This window comes from Protobothrops mucrosquamatus, unplaced genomic scaffold (genome assembly GCF_001527695.2).
Source record: "Protobothrops mucrosquamatus isolate PMUCROS unplaced genomic scaffold, P.Mucros_1.0 scaffold_75, whole genome shotgun sequence".
Taxonomy (NCBI): Eukaryota; Metazoa; Chordata; class Lepidosauria; order Squamata; family Viperidae; genus Protobothrops; species Protobothrops mucrosquamatus.
The window spans coordinates 521,058-543,116 of NW_015386151.1; the positions used below are offsets into that span (position 1 = coordinate 521,058).

General features: G+C 37.8%; 1 protein-coding gene across 2 annotated transcripts in view; it reads left to right on the forward strand.

Annotated features, from left to right (window-relative positions):
* Positions 1-22,059, forward strand: part of PDE7B (phosphodiesterase 7B) — an 80,940-nt gene that overhangs the window by 45,757 nt on the left and 13,124 nt on the right. For both annotated transcript variants that reach the window (XM_029283707.1, XM_015813852.1), the window contains 6 exons: positions 655-738; positions 8,509-8,660; positions 12,018-12,081; positions 14,053-14,148; positions 17,725-17,825; positions 21,720-21,851. In XM_029283707.1, coding sequence (XP_029139540.1) covers positions 655-738; positions 8,509-8,660; positions 12,018-12,081; positions 14,053-14,148; positions 17,725-17,825; positions 21,720-21,851 — 629 coding nt within the window. The remainder of the gene's footprint in view (positions 1-654; positions 739-8,508; positions 8,661-12,017; positions 12,082-14,052; positions 14,149-17,724; positions 17,826-21,719; positions 21,852-22,059) is intronic.

Sequence of the window (22,059 nt, forward strand, 5' to 3'; positions counted from 1 at the left end):
TCGTTGGGGTGGCCTGGGGTGGAAATGTACAGCTGCGTGTCATCAGCGTACTGATGGAAGTCCACCCCAAAGCCACGAATGATCTCCCCCAGCGGCTTCACATAAATATTGAACAGAAGAGGAGAGAGGACCGACCCCTGAGGAACCCCACAAGTTAGGGACCTAGGGGTCGACCTCTGTCCCCCTGCCAATACAGACTTTCTGTGTTTGGTTGTAATGTATGTAGTACTACTGAAGGCATTGGAGGTTTTTCCTTAGCATTATAAGACTATGTTAAATACATACATACATACATACATACATACATACATACATACATACATACATACATACATACATACATACATATACAGGGCTTTTTTTTGTCATAGAACGCCCAGAACGGAGTTCCGGCACCTTTTTTGGATGGAACCTTGTAGGGTAGGCAAGGCGGGTTGTATGATGTGTGTGAGTTCCGGCACCTTTTTTTTTTTTTTTTTTTACAAAAAAAGCACTGTACATACATACAGAGTTTTTTTTCTTTTAGAAATTTTATTTTCTATGTAGAACATTCTGAACTGATCTCACTCGTAAATAATAGCTGAGGGATTAAATAATTACTGAGGGGGGGGAGAAATCCAGTATCTCTAACATTTGCCCAACTGTATTTTGCAGGAGATGCACACCTGAGAGGTCAGACAGGGGTTCTTTCTGAGCGACGTGGTTCCTATCCATTCATAGACTTCCGTCTTCTGAACAGTAAGTACAGCACACGCTGAAGTGCTTCCGGGAAAGAAAGAGTATATTTAACTTTTTTTTTCTCTCCGAATTTATTAAATGGAAAATGCTTGCATGAATATTATCAGGCTATTCTCTTTCAGGATAGACAGAATACAGAAAAGGAACAAGAAATACTAACAGAAATTAAGAAATAGCAAAAATATTTAAAAGGAAATATAATTACAACTAATTTACATCAATCCCATTCACTAAATATTTCTATCCTGGCCAATCTTGTTGGCTTCTATATATGAGCATGTTACCTTTAGATCATTAAACTTTGGACCTCTCTCTTTTTAAGGGTTTCATCAAATCCATTCAACTTAAGACTTCCTAGTTTATTTATTTGTACACCGCTCATCTCAGCTAAGTGAATCTGGGCACTTTAGTTCTTTCCCTTGCTCTCAAACTTTGCTGCCTTCAGCTTCCCGAGAAAAGGCAGAGTGAAAATATAGTCAATGAATCAATAATAGGGGGAAACTGATGAAATTGTGCTTATGTGCAGCTCTGCAAACACATAATGGAAGAAGCGTGTCCTGAGAATGGATTTTAAGCATATGGGTTTTCTGGGAAATTATATAAAATTATCATGAGCAGTTGCTGGGCCTTATTAATAACAACACTATTTAAAAGAAAGAGAAAACAGAATTGTTTAAAAAGAAGAAAATATTTGACGATCACAAAAAAACCCACCATGTAGATATGACATACATTTTTAAGTATGGCTCTCAAAGGTTTTCTAATGCATTGTTTATTATCTACCAGTTTCTCATATCTGCTTTCTGCAATGCATCTTTAAATAAAAATCCAGGAGTATGCTATCAGAATAGGGCAAACTGCTGTTTTTCTGTTAATTTGCACTTTTAATTAACTGAGTAGCTACTTTTCAGGCAGTATGGGTGTGACTTTGTATAAATGTTTCAGAAGGTAAAGGCATTAAGTTGTATAATAGTTTCATATGTTCACGATTCCTCTAATCACTGTATCTTAGGAAAAATCCTGGAAAATGTTAGATCATTTCCAAACAACTTTATGGATCAAGCGGAAAGGCAGTCCATAAGGCAAAAGACCTCATGGAAAGAAATTCTTTGCACTTCTACTTTTAGCTCTAATTTCTATTTTTAATCCATGTTCACATGATACATAAGCACAAATGAAATAATACATAAAACAATATAAAATGAAAAAGTGGTGGCAGATCAGTGCTTATAAGCAAATTAATTAATTGGGCGGTGTTATATATTTAATATTTTTATTATGATTTTAGTCTTGTTAAATGTGTTGTGATCACACTAGGGGTGAAAATCTTACTGAAATCAACAACCTAATTTTAATCTTTTATGCCTATGTAAATAAACCACTCAAAACAACCCTCAATGTGTGAAAAGCGTTACCATTTTTTACCCTCTCTCAGAGTATGATATGAGTACATTACCTGTTTGCCATGAAATGCACATTTCCGATTTCAAATATCTCTGTATCACTTTTTCTTTATTTACTTCATTCCCTTTTCTTTTATTGGGAGCTAGTCTGGTTCAAAAAGGATTTTCCTGCTAAGGCAGTGATAATTTAATTCTCTGATTGACTAAGTTGTTTTTTGAGTCATTGAAGCAGATCCTTTCGGTAAGTCCTATGTGGTAATTAAAATTAGCTTTCATTTTCATGTCATACTGCCTGTCAGTCACTGATAGAACACACTTCTTGATTGCCTTAATTAAGAACAAGAGGAAATTCCATGCTGCACTGCTGAAATGGGATCAGGGATTCATGCCATAGTTTATAGAAAATAGACTATGCTTTTCATGTATTGTTCCTAACTGAAAACTGGTTATTAAGGATCAAAAGCCAAAGCCAACCAAAAGCAAAGATTTAGAAACAATATCAATATACCTCTTGTCAAGAAAACAATGGATTATATGATTAATTTTTATCAAGAATTCTCATTCAAGGCATTAATGATTAGGTTCAAATTGTTATATACTTTGGGATGTTTACACAAAGATCCAGCTTTTTTGAGAAGTCCATAATGATGGGAAAGGGACAAGAAACATGAGAAGAAGACAATCTACAGCAGAGGTTCCCAAACCTTTGGGCACCAGGGACCAGTTATGTGGATAGAGGTTTTTCCGTGGACTGGAGGGGACGTGGTTTTGTGTGCTGCCTGCATCCTGCGGATGGGGCTTTCCTTGTTTGTGGGGATCAGTTGCTGGCATGCCGTGGCCCGATACTGGTCCACGGACCGGGGGTTGGGGACCCCTGATCTACAGCAATGACAATAATGGATCCATTATTGGGGAGCTAAAGGACAAATCATCATGGAGAAGATCTGTTTGTGTGATTGGTAAGGGTCAACACAGTCTTGATGATTCATAATCAGTTAATATATTCCACCATCAATATAACTTTTTCAAAAAGACCTTTACTATTACTTTAGGTAGGTAATAACAAAACTAAAATTTCCAATTTCATAGAATCACTTATCTCAGGATTTAGTTTCTAGTTCTTTGATCATCCTTGTTGCCTTTTTCTGAACTATTTCAGTCTCTTTGAATTCTTTTAAAAATATATCTCATTATCCAAGTCATAATGAGTACCATATTCCAGCTTCCCAATATTATGAATCCTAATTTGCCTAAGTTAATGTATCCTTATGAAACTGCTGGGAGATGTCACCTAACGAGTTGGGGTGAAGTTTAATGAATACAGTGATGACCCATTGCAGGTTCAGATGGAGAAACTGCTGAAGTCCTGAACTGGTGTTTGGTGGCTGTTAAGGACTGGATAGTCATGGGAGACATAGATTCACATTATCCCTATGAAGACGGAATGTCTGTTTGACTGTTTACATCTGAAAGATTCAGTAATATTAATCCCAGGAGTTACTCTTGATGGGGTTGTACACCCCCTAACGTGGTCCATGATTTGGGAGACTCAAGGCTACTTCTTCATCAGCAGATAGAAGCTATGACTGGGGGGGGGAGGGGCTTTGGCTGCAGTGTCCTAGTGACAGTACTAGCCTTTATCACCAATTGATTGGACAACTGTAATTCCACATGTGGTTTCTTCCAAAGATAACCTGGAAGCTACAACTGGTACAGAATGTAGGGACCAGACTGTCACTGGCACAAAACTCACTACAGCAGAGAACGAACACTGATTTTAAGTCCCCCGACATGCCTGGCTGTAGGTTTCCAGGCCAGTTTAGAGTGCTGATAAAGCCATATACAGTTTGATATAAAATTTACATTGGTTACAAATATTGGAAAGGGAGAGGCTAGGAGAGAGGGAGGAAGGTTTTGCTAGTGTTTTGGATTCAACAATGTATTTACAAGATGAAATAGGATGAAATATATACTGTATATATAGCTATAGAATTCTGCTGGAAGAAACACTCCTAATTTTCCAAATTCCCCTGGCATTTTAAACTGTTAGATTCATTACCAAATATCAATTTGAATGTTCATTTTATTTCATTAAGCCACACCAATCTGTTGAAGCATTTTGAACAAATTATACCCACCTGTTGCAATTATTTTATTCACTTAAGGTATGTCCTTGGATCAGGAGTATAGTTTTTCTTATCTTTACATTATTTAATATTATCTCCACAAGGATTTAATTATTTTCCACTATTTCTAAAAACTGAAACACACACTTTAAACCATGAGATTGGTTATTTAATTTGTTACCTGACCTTCTGTTCCAAGGAAAAGGGTGTTGTGATGATAACGCTGAGGATATTTTCCCAACTGCCATAAGGAAGAGAGAAAACAAAGTTAAAGAGCCATTAAGATGATAAATGAAAAAGCTGGATATATTCTATTATTACAGGTTCATTTGCCTTAAGGAGGAACAGGAAAAGGGAAGGAAGGGTATTTCCTTCTCAATCAGCAATAAAGTATTAACCCTTTTAAAAATGGCTTCAAAAGTATCTAGGTAAAGGACCTTATCTTATAAAATTCCTTATGTGTTTAATTATTGTGTTTATAATTCAATATATATAATATAGTTTTACTTACAGGATATCTCCTTGGCCTTCAAACGGGGGGAGGCCACCTTAGAACCCCCAATATTTGCCACCTTAGAACCCCCAATATCTCTTATCATTGACTGGATTGGCTAGGATGCGATGCAGTTGGAGTTCACCAATTTATGGAGTGCAGTAATGAAATTAAATCTAAGTTGCCAGCATTTTATATGGCATATAGTGTTGTTAACATGCAGTTAGGTATCTCAAGGCATTGCTGCACACTGACAAGATTGCCCTCAGTCAATGGCTCACCTTTAAGCAGAGCATTCAGTACAATCATGCTAATTTTTGTCTTTTTTTCTATTGATTATCACTTATCTCACAATGTATATTGTGAGATTAATTCCTCTTCAGGGGTCCATTGGCATTATAGACACCTAGACTTTTTCAATGGGATCAGGGCAAAGATTTTATAGCAATAGCAACAGCGTTTAGATTTATATACCGCTTCACGGTGCTTTACAGCCCTGTTTAAGTGGTTTCAGAGTCAGTGTATTGCCCCTAACAATCTGGGTCCTCATTTTACCGACCTCGGAAAGATGGAAGGCTGAGTCAACCTTGAGCCAATGAGAATCAAACTGCTGAACTGCAGGCAGCCGGCAGGCAGCAGAAGTATGTGCCACCATGGCTCATTATAAATAAATCAATTAAAAATTTCCCCTATTTACAACCTTGTAATCCCTTAATTCGGGGTAGAGTCGGGGCAACTGGAAGGAGCTGAGCATTTACTGGCTGGATGCCCTTTCTGATGCGATGCAGAGTTCGCAGCAGATATTTTTTCTTTACGCTGTAGGAGAGAAACATCTGCCACTACCTAGGACTGAACTCTGAACCATCCAAGTGACCGTCTTCACCACCAGGCCACCACATCACTCTATTATCAATGATCATAAATAAATCAATAGCAGTTTTTAAACTATCTATCGATGATTTTATTATTTGCCTCATTTTCGGTGGAATTTTAGAGCTGGACTAAACATTGGAGACAAAAACAAATGCTTGTTAGTTAGAGAATAGATCAGAAGTCGTAATTCCTTTGATAACCAGTTTCACTATGAAATTAGCTTTCTTGCATTTAGGACATCTAGGAAGAAGGGTAGGAGGAAAAGTGTTTGTTGACTTGATTCTAGTAATTTTGATATCAAATCAAATAATGAAAGAAGACAATGACACTTGTATTAGAAAAATTATATCAATTTTTTTGAAAGATTGTTATTCATCAAAACAATGTCCCAATATTAGTTTGCAAACACAGTAAATAATTGTTTTTGCTAAATTAGGTGAAAAATAAACTTAAGTATTTCTTTTGGTACTTAGACATTTTTCTCCTATAGAAAACACTTGGAATTGGTGCTTCTTTTTCTTCCCTTTCCCTCTCACTATAGGTCAGTGATGGTGAACCTTTTAGAGACCAAATGCCCAAAAACTGGCCCTGCCCCCACTCCACCCCCTGCCCCGCCCCTGCTCCGCCCACACCCCACCTGCCCGCAGGGCCACTCACCGTCTCCAGGGCCCGCCGCAGATCGCCCAGCAGTGCCATGACAGCCACGCCCTCTGCCCGCGCCCCGCAGCATCAACTGTGCGCGATGGTGCGTGAGGGCAGAGTCTTGTCTACGCTGCCTGGCTGCCATGTCCTTGGCTGCACTGCTCCACGTGGGCCATGCTCGGGGGCAACTCTTCTCCAGGAGGGCTGCTGGTGAGGAGGGGGTCACAGGGGGGAAGCAAGGCTGGGGCAATGGCATGTGTGCCCATAGCATGTGTGCCATAGGTTCGCCATCACTGCTATAAGTGTTTAAGAACACATGTGCATGCAACTTGCTTTTATAAATTGGAAGCCTGAAGGCCAAGGTGGTTGTTTCCCTTTGACTACATATAAGGTATTCTGGCAGCAGCTGAGTGCGTGATAAAAACATTTTTAAATAAGCGAACATTTACTTTAAATAGGCAAAAATTAAGTTCAGTCAGTGGAGCCCTTGGGAAATCCAAAGTTTTTAGCCTTAAAATTCCATTTGCATTAACCAGGTAAGTTTTATTTTGGAAAGACTAAAATGTTTAGTTTTAATACTGAAGGGAAGATGTGTTTTCTTTTTCTTTATTTAATTTAAGAATGTTATTAAATCACATTTCAAAATAAATATATCCTAGGGAACCTTGTAAAACATTTTAAAGCCTCAGTTCTGAAATAAAAGTAGACAATGTTTTGTATGTATAGCTCTGGATCTGGATATTGAGTAATCAAATCAGACTGATTATCCTCTTTAATGTTCTCTGTGAAATAAAGCAATATTTTCTGTGATTTGCTTCCAAACAACAATTTGGGAAATGCTATACTTTAATGTGGGTACGCCTTTGATAAGTATTACTAAAGAGTGTGGAAAGTATTAAAAAGGGACACAATAAGGTTTAATTTGAAATCTCTGTGTTATGGTCCAAAGATGAATTTTAAAAAATGATCAAGTTTTGCTCTTTGAATATAACAGTCATTTTAAGGAAGCTGTGCAGAGATATGTTAGCAAGATAAATAAAGTTGATTTTTAACTTTTGGATTTACAATGTAGAAGGAAAACACTGTGGATCTGCCAGTAAGAGCAAAGAGACAGTAGAACAGAGGTTCATCTAAAATTTCCTTGACATTAAATGCAGGGATAAAATATTGTGGATTGTAGTCATGTTTTGTTTCTTAACTGAAATATGAGAATGCACTAAAGGCTACCAGGTGCAAAAATCCAGATGACCACCAGATGAAAGCAAAGGGATGTATGTAGGAAATTCTAATTTTTGTGCCATCCAGCAGGCAATCCAGATCAGACAACTCTAATACATTTAAATAATTCTCTTTACTCCTATATCTGTTTAGGCCAGGGCTGGCTATAGACATTTTGGCACTCTAGGCAAAGTCATATCCTGGCGTCTCTTATGGTTTGACTCATTGTCTGAGTTTGCTAAGAATTTCAAAATGATGTCCTTTTGTTTCTTTTTCCTTTGACATTTGGAGATTTACAGTTGTGATTTTCAACCCTGGACCATATACATCCTAAATAATTTTAAATACATCAGTGCCCCTTATTATATGTCAACAACTCTGTGAAATTATATTTAATCCTTGAGCAGGCACACTGACTCACAGGGTGCACCATTAGCGCTTTTCTCTTTTTTGTGTGTTTTTCAGAAATCTTTTCAATTTTGATGCTTCCTAAAATTTGATGCCCTTATGTCGGTGCCTAATCAGCCTTAGCCTACAGGCAGTCCTGGTTTAGGCTGTAGAAAACAATAGACCAGTAATATTTTGATTCTTCCTAGTTTTGACCATTTATCACACTTTTCTCTTTGGCAAAGCAGAATGTGATGGTAGTATCTTACTTTTTGTAACTAGGGAAAAGAAGAACATAATTATCCCAAAGGTGCTTTTTCATGAGGCAACTGGACTTTCTTTTTTCACTTTGAAGACCATCCAAAAAGTTTCTTCAGCTCTGACTGGATGATGAAGAAGCTTCTTGGATGAGAAGCGAAACATCTTAAAAGAAAAACAAGAAAGTCCAGTTGCCTCCTGAAAAAGTACCTTTGGGACAACCATGACCTGGATGACTGAGAATCTCCATAGTCAAAGAGCATAATTAGATTATGCAGGAATTTTAAAAACAGCTAACCAAGGTTTGGCTTTTGTGGAGTTGTTGTTCATTGCTTTAGTGAAGATCTTCTGTCCCCATTTTTTTCCATAGATACCATTTACTCAGGAGAAATTGGAACAAAGAAAAAGGTTAAGAGACTATTAAGTTTTCAGAGATACTTCCATGCATCCAGGCTATTGCGTGGAATCATACCACAAGCTTCGCTGTACTTACTGGATGAAGACTACCTTGGTCAAGCAAGGGTAAAAAGCAATCTATTCTTTCAAGTTCGGTTCTTATAATCAAGCTGCATTTGGATTCTCATTCCTAATTTAACCATAATTTGATTGATTGATTGATATCCTGTCTTTATTATTTTTATGAATAACTCAAGGCAGCAAACATACCTACTACTCCTTCCTTCCCCCTATTTTCCCAACAACAACCCTGTGAGGTGGGCTGGACCCAGAGAAACTAAATGGCACAAAGTCACACACCCAGTGTTCATGCCTAGAACTCATGCTCCCCCAGTTTCTATCCTGGTGACTTAATCATTAGACCAAATTGGGAATGATGACAAGCTTCCTGGTATGTTTGACTGAAAATGAATCATGAAATAAGTTTGCAAACACTGAGTCTTATGCCAAGAAGTCACAGTTATCACAGTTATCTGAATCGGGCCACTGTGATGAATAAAGCTGTATTAATTTAATCTGTTTGCCATATAAGCAAAGTTGATTCTAAGGCAGGCTAGCTTAAAGAAGTTGACAGGAAAAAAAATAATACTATAGAAAATAATCTTGTGCATGTCAACTCAGAAGTCTGTCTTGTTGAACTCTTAAATATATAGGTATGGAATTGTAGCTTTCATCTTTAGCAGCACCATATCTAAGTAAAACAATTGCGGGATAAATTCAAACCTTTCAGTCAAGCCCCTTTATCTATTTTAACTGATTTAGATGGAGGTAATTCTTGTCTTACAACCATTCGTTTAGTGACCATTCAAAGTTACAATAGCACTGAAAAAAGTGATTTATAAGTGGTTTTCATACTTATGGCCTCTATGGTCACATGATCAAAATTCAGATGCTTGGCGACTGGCGTGTATTCATGACAGTTGCACTGTCCCTGGGTCATGTGATCACAATTTGTAAGCCTCCCAGCTGGCTTCCGACAAGCAAAGTCAATGGGGGAAGCCAGTTTCGCTTAACGACTGCAGTGATTCATTTAACAGTTGTGGCAAAAAAGGTTATGGGGCAAAACTCTCTTAATTGTCTTATATGGTCATAAAATTGAGGGCTACCTATATCATGAAACTTAACATTTCAGTAACATTTACTTTAACAAACTCAGAGAGAACCTAGGAAAGATTCCATGAATGAAAATCCTAAAGGGGAAAACAACTCAAGAAGCATGGGAAACTCTGAAAAATGTGATCATAAAAGCCCAGACCAGCACAATACCACTGAAAAACAAAAACAAGAAATTCAAGAAGAAACCAGCATGGCTGCATAAAGATCTCTCTGACAAACTGAAAGACAAAAAGGACAAATACAAAAAATGGAAAGAGGGACACATAACTAAGGCTGATTATCAGCAGACAGCCAGAACATGCAAAGAGGAAGTCAGGAAAGCAAAGGCTCAGAACAAACAAAGACTTGCAACAAAAGTCAAGGATAATAAAAAAAGTTTCTTCCAACACATTAACAAAAAGTCAAGGAAACTGTAGATCCACTAAAAAGAGAAGCTGGCAAGGAAATAACAGGCAACAGGGAGAAAGCAGAGCTGCTTAACTCATACTTTGCATCAGTCTTCACATAAAAAGAAACTATAGCCCAACATACAAAAAAAAACCACTGCCAAAGACAAACTAGAAATAAAAATTAAAATAAGCAAGAAAACAGTAAAAGAACACCTATCCAACCTTGACAAGTATAAATCACCGGGACCTGACAGATTACATCCCAGAGTTCTGAAGGACCTGGCAGGTGTTATCTCAGAACCATTACACCACATCTTTCATAAATCCTGGAGCACTAGGGAGGTACCTGGGGATTGGAAAAGGGCTGATGTGGTTCCCATCTTCAAGAAAGGGAAAAAAACAGACCCTGGAAACTATAGACCAATCAGTTTAACACCAGTACCTGGGAAGATCCTAGATAATCAAAAAACAGATCTGTGAACAACTAGAAGCAAACAAAGTTATAACTAGTAGCCAGCATGGGTTTATTAAAAACAGATCATACCAAACCAATCTTATTTCATTCTTCAATAAAGTGACTAAACTAGTAGATCAGCAAAATGCTGTGGATTTAGTATACTTAGATTTCAATAAGGCATTTGATAAAGTAGACTAATAGACTTGGTAAGCTAGAAAAAGGTGAAATAGACAACATCACCACCAGATGGACCTGTAGCTGGCTGGCAAACCATACTCAACGAGTAGTCCTCAATGGCACTATATCCACATGGAGAGAAGTAAGCAGGGGGATACCACAAGGTTCCATCTTAGGCCCAGTGCTCTTCAATATCTTCATAAATGACTTAGATGAGGGAATTGAAGGTGAACTCATCAAATTTGCAGATGACACCAAACTGACAGGAGTAGCCAACACTCCAGAAGACAAACTCAGGATCCAAAAAGATCTTGACAAACTTGAACAATGGGCCCTATCCAACAAAATGAGTGTCAATGTGGAGAAAAGTAAAGTTTTAGATTTAGACAGGAAAAATCAAAGGTTTAAGTACAGATTGGGTGACACCTGGCTCAAAAACAGTAACTGTGAGAGGGGCCTTGGAGTCCTAGTGGACGATCATTTGACTATGAGCTAGCAGTGTGCAGCAGTAACCAAAAAAGCTAATACAATCCTGGGTTGTATAAACAGAGGCATAGAATCAAGATCACACAAAGTATTAGTACTTAGTAGTTTATAAAACCCTAGTAAGACTAGACCTGGAATACTGCAGCCAATTTTGGTCACCATATCACAAAAAAGATGTTGAGAGTTTGGAAAAAATTCAGAGACCTGGAGACTAAAACATAGAAAGAACAGCTGCGGGACTTGGGTTTGGCTAGTCTAAAGAAAAGAAGAAATATGGAAGACATGATAGCAGTATTCCAGTATTTGAAGGGCTGCCACAAAGAAGAGGGTGTCACATTATTAACCAAAGCACCAGAGGGAAGGACGAGAAACAATGGTTGGAAATTAGAAGCAACCTGAAATTAAGGAGAAACTTCCTGACAGGACAATTAATCAGTGAAACAGCTTGCTTCCAGAAATCGTGGGCGCTCCATCACTGGAGATTTTTAAGAAGAGACTAGACAGTCATTTGTCTGAGGTGGTATAGGTTCTCCTGCTTGAGCAGGGGGCTGGACTAGAAGACCTCCAAGGTCCCTTCCAGCTCTATTCTATTCTTCTTCTTAAATATTGATGTCTATTAGTCCCATGCTGACATTAATACTAGATGAACTTATCTGTAAATCCAGGCTAGATTCAGGAATTAGTTGATGAGACCACAGTGTCAGGGTTCATAACAACGCAACATGAAAATAATTTATTGTTGCTTTACATTTAAGTTGGCACATACAATTATTCTGCATTTTATCTTTCTGTTTCCAGCATATGTTATCCAAGGTGGGAATGTGGGATTTTGACATTTTCCTGTTCGACCGCTTGACAAATGGTAAGATACAAAGAAACAGCACAAAATGCTATTTCATTAAATGCATGTCCAACAGTGATGTTTCATGTTTTCACTGATTGAACTCAAAGTTGTTCCTTCAACCTTAAAGCTTGTTTTGTTGAAACTTTTCTTGTTGCACAACATGAAGCTTAAATGAACAGGGTAGAAAGCTGCAAAAAATGTCTTTTTACAGCTGTGATTGTGATATCCTATATCCTAGAATCTACTCTATGAAGAATGGTGTCTTAGAGAAACATCTTGGCTATTGTTGGTTCAAAGGTACCAACTCTGTAACTGTGGACAAAAGAGAAATAAAAGGAAAAGAAAAGAAATTATCCATAAGATATCAAAAGTCTGTAGAGATTTGTGCAAGTTCACAGCACGTGCATGTTGCTTCTTGTTCTCATTGACACTTATAGTCTTCTCCCTTCCTGATTCAGTATATGCCAGGCCTCGCTCCTCTCTCTTTATCACCCAGATCCTGCTAAAACAACCATCTTATCTTGCTGCTACTGATAGTCTTTGTTATTTTTAAAACAAAACAAACAAAATCCAACAACTGCTTGCTTAGTAATTTGTGTAACTGTAGATATAACTTTAAAATTACCCAGTTAGAGTCAGCCTTAGGCTATGATGTCAGGAGGAAGACTGGGGCCTGAATTTTTCCCTCAGACTTCTTAAGTGGTACATGTCCCCAGCCCTGCCCCCCCCCCAAAAAAAAGTCCTATAAAATTCAGGGTGAAGCTTTGCTCAAAGTATCCTGGATGAGTTTTTTTTTAAAAAAAAAAACTTTCAAAATGCATTGCACTGCCCATAATGGTACAAGATTCTTTTTTGCACCTCAGCCTTTGGTGTGAATTCTGGTCTTCATTCAAAATGCATCCTACTGTCTTTTCCTCTTCAGGAGAAATGTAATAATAACAGATATATTGCACAAAAGACAGCTTGCTGATTGTAGCCGGTACAATGAGCAGTGCCTGAATAGCACTATGGGCTTAGTCAGTCTGTTGTTCCTTGAGAGCAAAAAATTAATCTTAGTGCATACCCAGAATCTTCTGTCAATACTTGGAACATCCATGAAGTATAGGCAGTCTTCAGCAAAGAATAAGTGTGAAAATAATAGGATATTTGGACATCACTGAAAACTCCTGGGCATGTTCTTCTAATATCCAGGTCATCCTTGACTTAGAACCATTCCTTTAGTGAACTGTTTAATGTTATAATGGCATTGAAAAAAAGTGATTTATGACTGGTCCCCACACTTAGGACCATCACAGCATCCCCACAGTCACATGATCAAAATTTGAGCTTATGACCGGTTCTCACCGTTAGGACCATCGCAGCATCCCCACAGTCACGTGATCTTAATTTGGGCACTTGGCAACCAACATGTATTTATGATAGTCACTGGGTCCCGATTTCATGTAATCACCATTTACGACCTTCCCCGCCAGCTTCCAACAAGCAAAGTCAATGGGGGAGGGACCCAGATTCACTGCAATGATTCTCTCAACAACATAGCAAAAAAGGTTGTAACATCAGAAGCAACTCAGTTAACGCCCACCTTGCTTAACCACAGAAATTTGGTCCCAATTGTGATTGTAAGTTGAGGACTAACTATATTCATCTGTCTGTGTGGCAAATATAAGAAATACCCTTATTTCGTATCTTAAGTTGGCCTAGTACTACTAGAAAGTGGGTAGAAGGATTAAAACATCCCTAGTAAAAAAACTAAAATTAAAATAATACTATCTTGACATAGTTGCAAGCCCTCCAGATGTTCTGGAAATGCCTTTAACTGCCATGCTAGCTGGGAATTTGTCTTGTCCCAATAAATTTAGGCCTCTACTTGTTTAGGTAATCAAAAACTACTGGGAAGATTTCCAGAGTTACAGAACCTGCATTCTATCTACTTTATGGTATAGTACTAAATGCAAGTAACTGATATGCTTTTTTTTTTTGTTCTTTCAGGGAACAGCCTGGTAACCTTGTTGTGCCACCTCTTTAATATACATGGGCTTATTCATCATTTCCAGTTAGATATGGTTACATTATACAGATTTTTAGGTAAGCACATCCTTCCATTACCTGTGAATGTTGATGCTATCTCTTTAAATACCTTAGGTTCAGAATCTCTGAAGTTAGGTGTGGACAACCTAGGAAGGCAGAGATTTCTGCATCCCATCTTCTCAATTTCTTTTGATGGCCCCTGGATATACTTGGTACAAATGGTAGTGATGTCAATGGATGAAACACACATTATGATGCCAGAATGTGGACCTTAACTTTTCATATTTGCTTGGGGTTTGCATCATGATCTCACCGTACATATTTCATTGTCTCCCTTTACCCTGCTATCTGACTTTCTCCACTTGACATTTCTCCTTATCCCCAGTCCACAGCTACAGTTATCTTTAGTTACTTTGGTTTCAAAGAGTGATTTCCTTCTTCTCCCGACATTTTTTTAAAATGGATATGAATTAGCACACTTCAGTGTTGGTTGATAATGTGGTCAAGAATAAGAGCTGCCCTGCTTCTACTATCTACTTGACTTTTCTATTATATTTATATACCACTGAATCTGCCAACAATTCATGGCAGTTTAGGTTGATAATTAAAACATTCATTATAAAATGACAGTTAAAACATCCCTAGTAAAAAAAACTAAAATTAAAAGAATGCTATCTTGACATAGTTGCAATAATTGGATGGAACAATATCAATCCATCCAATAAAAAAAGCATAATAACAAAAATAAATGTTGTATAGGCTCTGGCAGGCACAAGCTGATATAAAGTGGGGGAGTTCTCTGGAAAGAGAATTGATTTGATGGTTCTATCTCTGTTGGGTACATTACAGATTTTTCAATTCTTTGGCTGATCAGGAGATTCTCTCTCTCTCTCTCTCTCTTCCCCCCCCCCCCGCCCATTTGTCCATCCATCCAGTTTGTGTGCTGCTGCAGTTCCATAGACTCTGACTGCTTTTTGCTTTTTTATTGTTTTGGTGAGAAGCAATACAATTTTGCCTCCTTCATTTTGACCTCATGGCTATCCATAGGCTGTATCTGCACCATTTTCCCTAATCCTAACCCTACCCTATTTGTCTCACCTTTACTTTTTATTTTTGTTATGTGGGGAAAGGTTTATAAAATACATTCTTCTTAAACGCCAAGTTAGTGTGACAGTTTATTTATCACTTCTCTGCGAAGTGAAATTGAACAACTACTTGGCACAATCAAAGCTTAGTAGCAAAGTGGTAGAATTCTCACTTCTGTTGCTAACAGGAGTCAAAAGGGCAAAAGAACCTTGTTGCCAATCTTTCAGCTGAAATGTGACTATTACAGGACTAGGAAACCCAAATAGTTTAAGAAGTCTGAAAGTGCTAGATTGAAAAAGTAAAAACCCAAACCAAGTGTGTGGTCTTTTCTTTGCCTCACTACAGGAATGATTTTTGCCACGTGTCCATTTAAAACAATCTCCCTATAGTCATTTAGATTAATTTATAGAGCTATAAAGGAGCCATTTGAACATCAAATTGAATAAGGGATGTACATTTGTTTGATTACTTTGTTATCAAGATTTGTCTACTAATTATTTTGTTATCAAGGTATTCCCAGATATCCCAGATAATGTATGTTCTGTTAAGGGTAGCCACTACCTCCCTAAGTCATTGCTACCAGTGTCAAACTGCTTTTACCCTTTTTCCTAATGTTTACCTATAATCTGCCTTCCTATAATTGAGGATGATTATTCTTGTCCTAGAGTCCACGAAGATTGAGAATAAGTCTTAGCTATCTTCTTTGTGATGCTGCTTTTTTTTAAATCTCTTCTTTCAGGACTTCCATTCCAATTTCTGATTCATTTTGATAATGATAATGATAATGACAATGATAAAGTTGGAAGGTAGCTTGGAGATCATCTAGTCCAACCCCCTGCTCAGGCAGGAAACCCTATTTCAGACAAATGGCTGTCCAGTCTCTTCTTAAAAACTTCCAGTGTTGGAGCATTCACAACTTCTGGAAGCAAGTCGTTCCAATGATTGATTATTCTAACTGTCAGGAAATTTCTCCTTAGTTCTAGGTTGCTTCTCTCCTTGATTAGTTTCCATCCATTGCTTCTTGTTCTGCCCTCAGGCGCTTTGGAGAATAGCTTGACTCCCTCTTCTTTGTGGCAACCCCTGAGATATTGGAGCACTACTATCATGTCACCCCTAGTGACATTTTCTCAGAAGTCTTGTTCAAGTCTGGTGCCCAGAAGGTCTGACCAAGGCAGGTTTCTTCTCATAATATACCAACAGTGGTATATTTCAGAGCTGAACCCTAAATATGGAAAGAAGCTCTTGAAAGATAGAATTAGAGTGGGGTGTAGGGGGAACCTCACAGGGCACACTGCTATTTCCTGGTGGCACTGGCTTCACTTAGCCCAGAACAATTGTGTAGGAGGTGAATATATGCTCAACATATAGGGGCGTGCTTTTTGTAGATTCAACATGAATCCTGTTGAAATTAATCATGAATCATGCTGAAACCAGTCAAGGAGAGAACCAACCTAAAACTTGGGAGAAATTAGACAGTCAGAACAATTAATCAGTGGAACGACTTGCTCCAATACTGGAGGTGTATGGAGAATCTAAGTCAACGAGGTCATAGTTGTCCCAAAGATGCTTTTTCACGAGGCAACTGGACTTTCTTGTTTTTCTTTGAAGATGTTTCACTTCTCATCCAAGAAGCTTCTTCAGCTTCTTGGATGAGAAACAAAAGGTCTTCAAAAAAACACAAGAAAGTGCAGTTGCCTCATGAAAAAGCATCTTTGGTTCAATACTGGAGGCTTTTAAGAAGAGATTGTACAACCATTTATCTGAAATGGCATAGTGTCTCCTGCTTGAGCAGAGAGCTGGGCTAGATGTTCTCCAAGGTCCCTTCCAACTCTGTTATTCTGTTTTTCATGTGAATACAGGTATTAAGGGAATATTATGCAAAAGTCTGAGTAATATCAGGACCTTAGGAAAGAAAGTTTACGCTTTTCTAAAAGTGTGATTTTATAGTTCAGGGTACATATCTTTTTACAATAATGGAGGCTTCACTTAACATGCAAAGTACAGTTTAGAAAAGAGATTGGTCAGACTATGCTCAGTTTCTGTTTATGACACTATGACTACAACCAGGACTATAATAATGATAGTATAAAAATACAGGTATGTTAATTAAATTCACACAGTTGTCATCTAGTTTGCCCCCTTGTATACTAACTGAAATAGGCAGTATTCCTTTTTCAGAAGAGTAAATGATGTGATTGCTATCTGGGTTTGGGAATAAGAGGTACTGCTCAGCTTTAGATCAGGGACCACCTTGATCCATAGAGAAAATCAGCCTTGGATAATAATACCATTGTAGATTTTCCTCCTTTCTTTTTCCTCATAAGGTATTTATTTTTCTTCTGACTTTTATTGTTTTCATTAAAAGCAATAAAAAGTGATTTAGAAACAAATCTTTTCCACAGTATAGATTTTCTGTTTAACCAAAGGAATGATAAGCTATTTAAATTTTAGAAATCCAGTTTAAAGTTTAGCTATCAGCCCAAAGTGTCAAAAGCATTTGAATCACAGAGTTGAAGAAAAAGTTCACTTCTCTTCTGTTCCTTCTAGGTATGGTGCAGGAAGATTATCACAGCCAAAACCCATATCACAATGCTGTCCATGCTGCTGATGTCACGCAAGCTATGCACTGCTACTTAAAAGAGCCCAAGGTAACCACACAAGTTTAGCTGAGAATTTCCATAGACCACAAAGCAATGAACTCATTTTACTGAGAAAACAAAAGTGTACCACAACTGTACTTATGTCAGTAAAAACCGCCAATGAAATCTCCAATGTTCATTCCACCTGAGGTATGGAACATAAAGAACAAAAAAGGATGTAGCCGTTCAACCAATCTTAAAAATAGAACTTATCCAGCAGGATGGCATTATAGGAGAATCAGGATCCAAGAGACAGCCCAGCCTATCAATGTTTTGAAAAATTGTCCAACATCTTATGAGATGGTAAAAAAAAAAAAGTCTTAGAACTTTTGTGAGCATGCCCAAAAATCTTGAGATCTCATGAAAAATCTGATAAGTTCTCACCCAAGTTGTAGAGATGTTAATGGTCTGGGTGCAGATTGTGTGGGATTTAGGCAATTCTAAAAAATTTTTGGCTCAAAGTAAATTGAGAGAAAGGGTGTTACAATCCAGAAAAACTTGCCAGTGCTTGGTCTGGGGTTCTTTTGACAGTGTTTTGAAAACTTGAAACTAAACAGCATTTCCTGATTTCAGATAAATGAAGTCTGATTTGTTTACAGTTGGAAGTAGATGCTTCCAGATTCTTTTTTGCAGAAATGCCAAGAGAAACAAAAGGGAAATGGAAAGCGTACAGGCCTAAAATTCATGCCAGTTCATGTCCATAATACAGAGTTTAATATTACAGTCAAACTGGGCCATTAAAGTAGATGAATAATGCCAGTTCGCATTTGCTGGAAAAGCAAGTTGTTGGAGAAAGGCCTTAACAGGCTGAAGAGAAAGGAGACGTGTTCAAGAGTTCTTTGTACCCAATTCATTCCTGGAAGCCCACTTGTGTTGATATTTTTTTCCCCACTTACCTGAAGTTCAACATGCTGGGACAGAAACTTTAAAAAAACAATTAACAGAGAAGACCTGCAAGGGGGAAAAAAGTCAACCTTGCCTCTATTGATTCTTATTTTTAAATATAGATAAGATAACCTTTATTGTCATTTTTTTACTATGAATCCACTGGCCCACATTAAAAATGAAATTCTGTTGCCTGCTCTCAAAAGAAAGTATATACCTACCTGTAAACATACATAACACACATATACACATGATATATACATACATACACACACACACGCACACATGCCTACATCCATACATATGTGTATATAGGGCAGGGACTGAATAGACCCATAATGCGCTTATTAGCTAAATGGTTGGCTTCACAGAGACTATAAGAACATGCTTCCCAATCCTGGCTTACACTCTGATGATGTCAGCAGGCGCTGATGAACACTCAGTTTTAATAATTTTTTAGTCTTAGTGGTCCGTGTTTTCCAGTTTGTCGTGAATATACCCAAGACTCGCATTTTTAGGACAATTTATTTGCAATGGTGGCAAATATCTGTAGCTCGGGTGTAGAATAAGGGTGAAGGTTTGTTCTCTGAGCTTGTTGGTTGGGAGGCTTGTGATGGGTCTTGTGATAGAGAGGTTACATCAGGTCAGTGTCATTGGAAGTTGAACTGCTGGTGGGGGAGAGGAGGGGCTTGCGTGGGTTGGTTGAGGGTCAATGCTGTCTCTGTTTGGCTGTGCATTTGATTTGGATTCTGAGGGGATCGTAGGCTGGTTGTAGGTCAATATGTCTGTTGATGGAATTGCTTGTGGAGTGCCAGCCTTTGATGAACTCACGAGCGTGGCGGGTGATAGCGTGTTGCTCCAATCGAACTGGTGTTGTTTGATGTTGGTGTGGGTAGAGATTAAGGAGTTGGGATCATGGCGTTTGACTGCCAGCCAGGGTTCATGGATCGTGGTTTTTAATTGACGTGATGTTTGTCCCACGTAGAATTGGTTGCAATCATTACAGTTGATTTTGCAGATTACACTGTTTCTTTCATCCTTCTGTCAAAGACAAGATATCCTAACCCCGGGGTAGGCAGCCTCGGCTCTTTTATGACTCATGGATGTTAACTCCCAGAATTCCTGAGTAAGCTATGCTGACTCAGGAATTCTGGGAGTTAAAGTCCATGAGTCATAAAAGAGGCGAGGTTGCCTACCCCTGCGGGCCTAACCCTAATCCAGTATACTTTTTAAAATTACTAATATTCTTCACCTGAGATACCAGTGGCTACATAAAATATCTGAAACATTCAGATATTTTTATACCATACAGCTGCTTGCAACTTAGACCCAATCTTTAGCCTTTTTCACTGATACCTGAAAGATAATACAGTCTACAGGTCAATAAGGTAAAGTGATTCTAGATGAAAAGGCCCAGTGAAAACAAGAGAGAATACAAACCGGAAAATATTTTTTGTATTTATTCCCAACAAAAATGAAAAAAGCTGCAATGGTTCTGGAAAAAAAAAATTTTTTTCACAAATTATTCAATTCCCCTCAACCCCTTTATCTGTCCTGAGTATGTAGCTGCTTTTTTATGCACATAGTACAAATTCAACACTTTTTTCAATAAAAATTATAAATCAACATGCTACTTTCTAGCTCCCAAAAAACAAATTGAACTTTATAGAATATTTGCCAGAGTTAAAATAGCATTGCTTGTTTCCGAAGGTTACACACCGTATCTGGTTTCAGATTCTGATTTATTTACTTGAATTTATTATTCTCCCAACTCCAGTAGACTTTGGGGGACATACAAAGCTAGAAAAAAAACATTAAAAAAACATCAAATCAGACTGATAGCCCAGACTAAAATAAACTTATGAGCAATGAAATCAAACAAAACAAAACAAGGGCCACCCTAGGCAAATAATGAACTTCAACCCTAAGCCAGGTTTTCAGAGCTTTCTGGAACCTTATTTTTAATCTTAACCTTATTCTTAACCTTATTTTTTATTTTCATCATTTTATTGCTTTACTATTGCTATGTTTACATTTTAATCTTTTTTTCCATTTTACTTGTGTAAGCACCCAAGGCAAGATGGGTGGCAAACAATTTAACTAAAAAACAAACAAACCTCAGGAGAGAAGACACTTGCTGACTTTATCTCCGAACGAAAGGGCTCTGTTCCAGAGGATAGAGGGCTTTCCCAGAGAAAGGGACATTTTGTTTTCAGTGGTCTTCTTTAGAAACCCAAAGTGGTTTTTTCTCCCCTTAGATTGGCTATAACTCGGTATCCTAGAGATGTCCCCAGGAGGAAGAGAAGGGGGAGGGGAGGAGTGGATAGGAAAAAACTCAGGAAGGTAAATGTGACTATGTGATTGAAGCATCGTGTATAATGTGGCTGCCTCCAGATCTTTCTGATGGGCTCTGCAGGGTTCTTTAATTGTTCACTCATTTTGTGCACCGTTATGTTTGTATCAATTGCAACATCAAAGTTCCTGCTAAAATTATACTGGTATTATTCATCTCTCCACCAGACTTTCCCCAAAAAAAAAAAAGATATTGACTTTCATATCCCTATTTAATAGTTGCTTTGAAAAATGGCAGCTCGCTTATTTTCTTCAAATAATTTGATATTGCTAAAACTGAATAATAAGGAGTGATGATATAAAGTGGAAAACATTATAGTTTCCTGGGTCTGCTGAAAAATGGGTTTGCAAAGGGCCATAATGGTTGCTTGGTTTCTGGATTAACGTGATACGTGAATTCAGCTGTTGTGCTTTATAAATGATGGCCAACTAGAATAGAAACAAGCCATAGCTTAGTGTGATGAGGGAACCTGTAATTTAAGAACCAACATTAATGAGTTAATATTGTGTGTGAACTAGGTTCAATATGTTATTCAACAATACTTGAATAAAGTTTAACACAGTGCATGAGATTACGATGTATTGTAAGTGTAATACTGTATGTAAAAATACATATTGTAAAAATACAGTCACTTTTAACTCTGAACCCCTTTTTACATGATCCAGCTTGCTAACTTTCTCACCCCTCTGGATGTTATGCTTGGATTACTGGCTGCTGCAGCACATGATGTAGATCATCCAGGAGTCAACCAGCCATTTTTGATAAAAACAAAACACCATCTTGCCAGTTTATATCAGGTGAGAATAACTCTTGGCATGTAGTAAATGCTTTTTTGTTGTTGTTTTTTTAATCACCTTTGTTATGACCATACAATATTAAAGGTTGCGGTCACTTCTTTTTACCACGGCCACCTCAACCTTTCAATTATTCCAGAGCTATTTTCAAGATGTAAACCAAGAAATGTGGGAAGCGGTCATCCATGCCTGCAGAAATCATTCACATAAC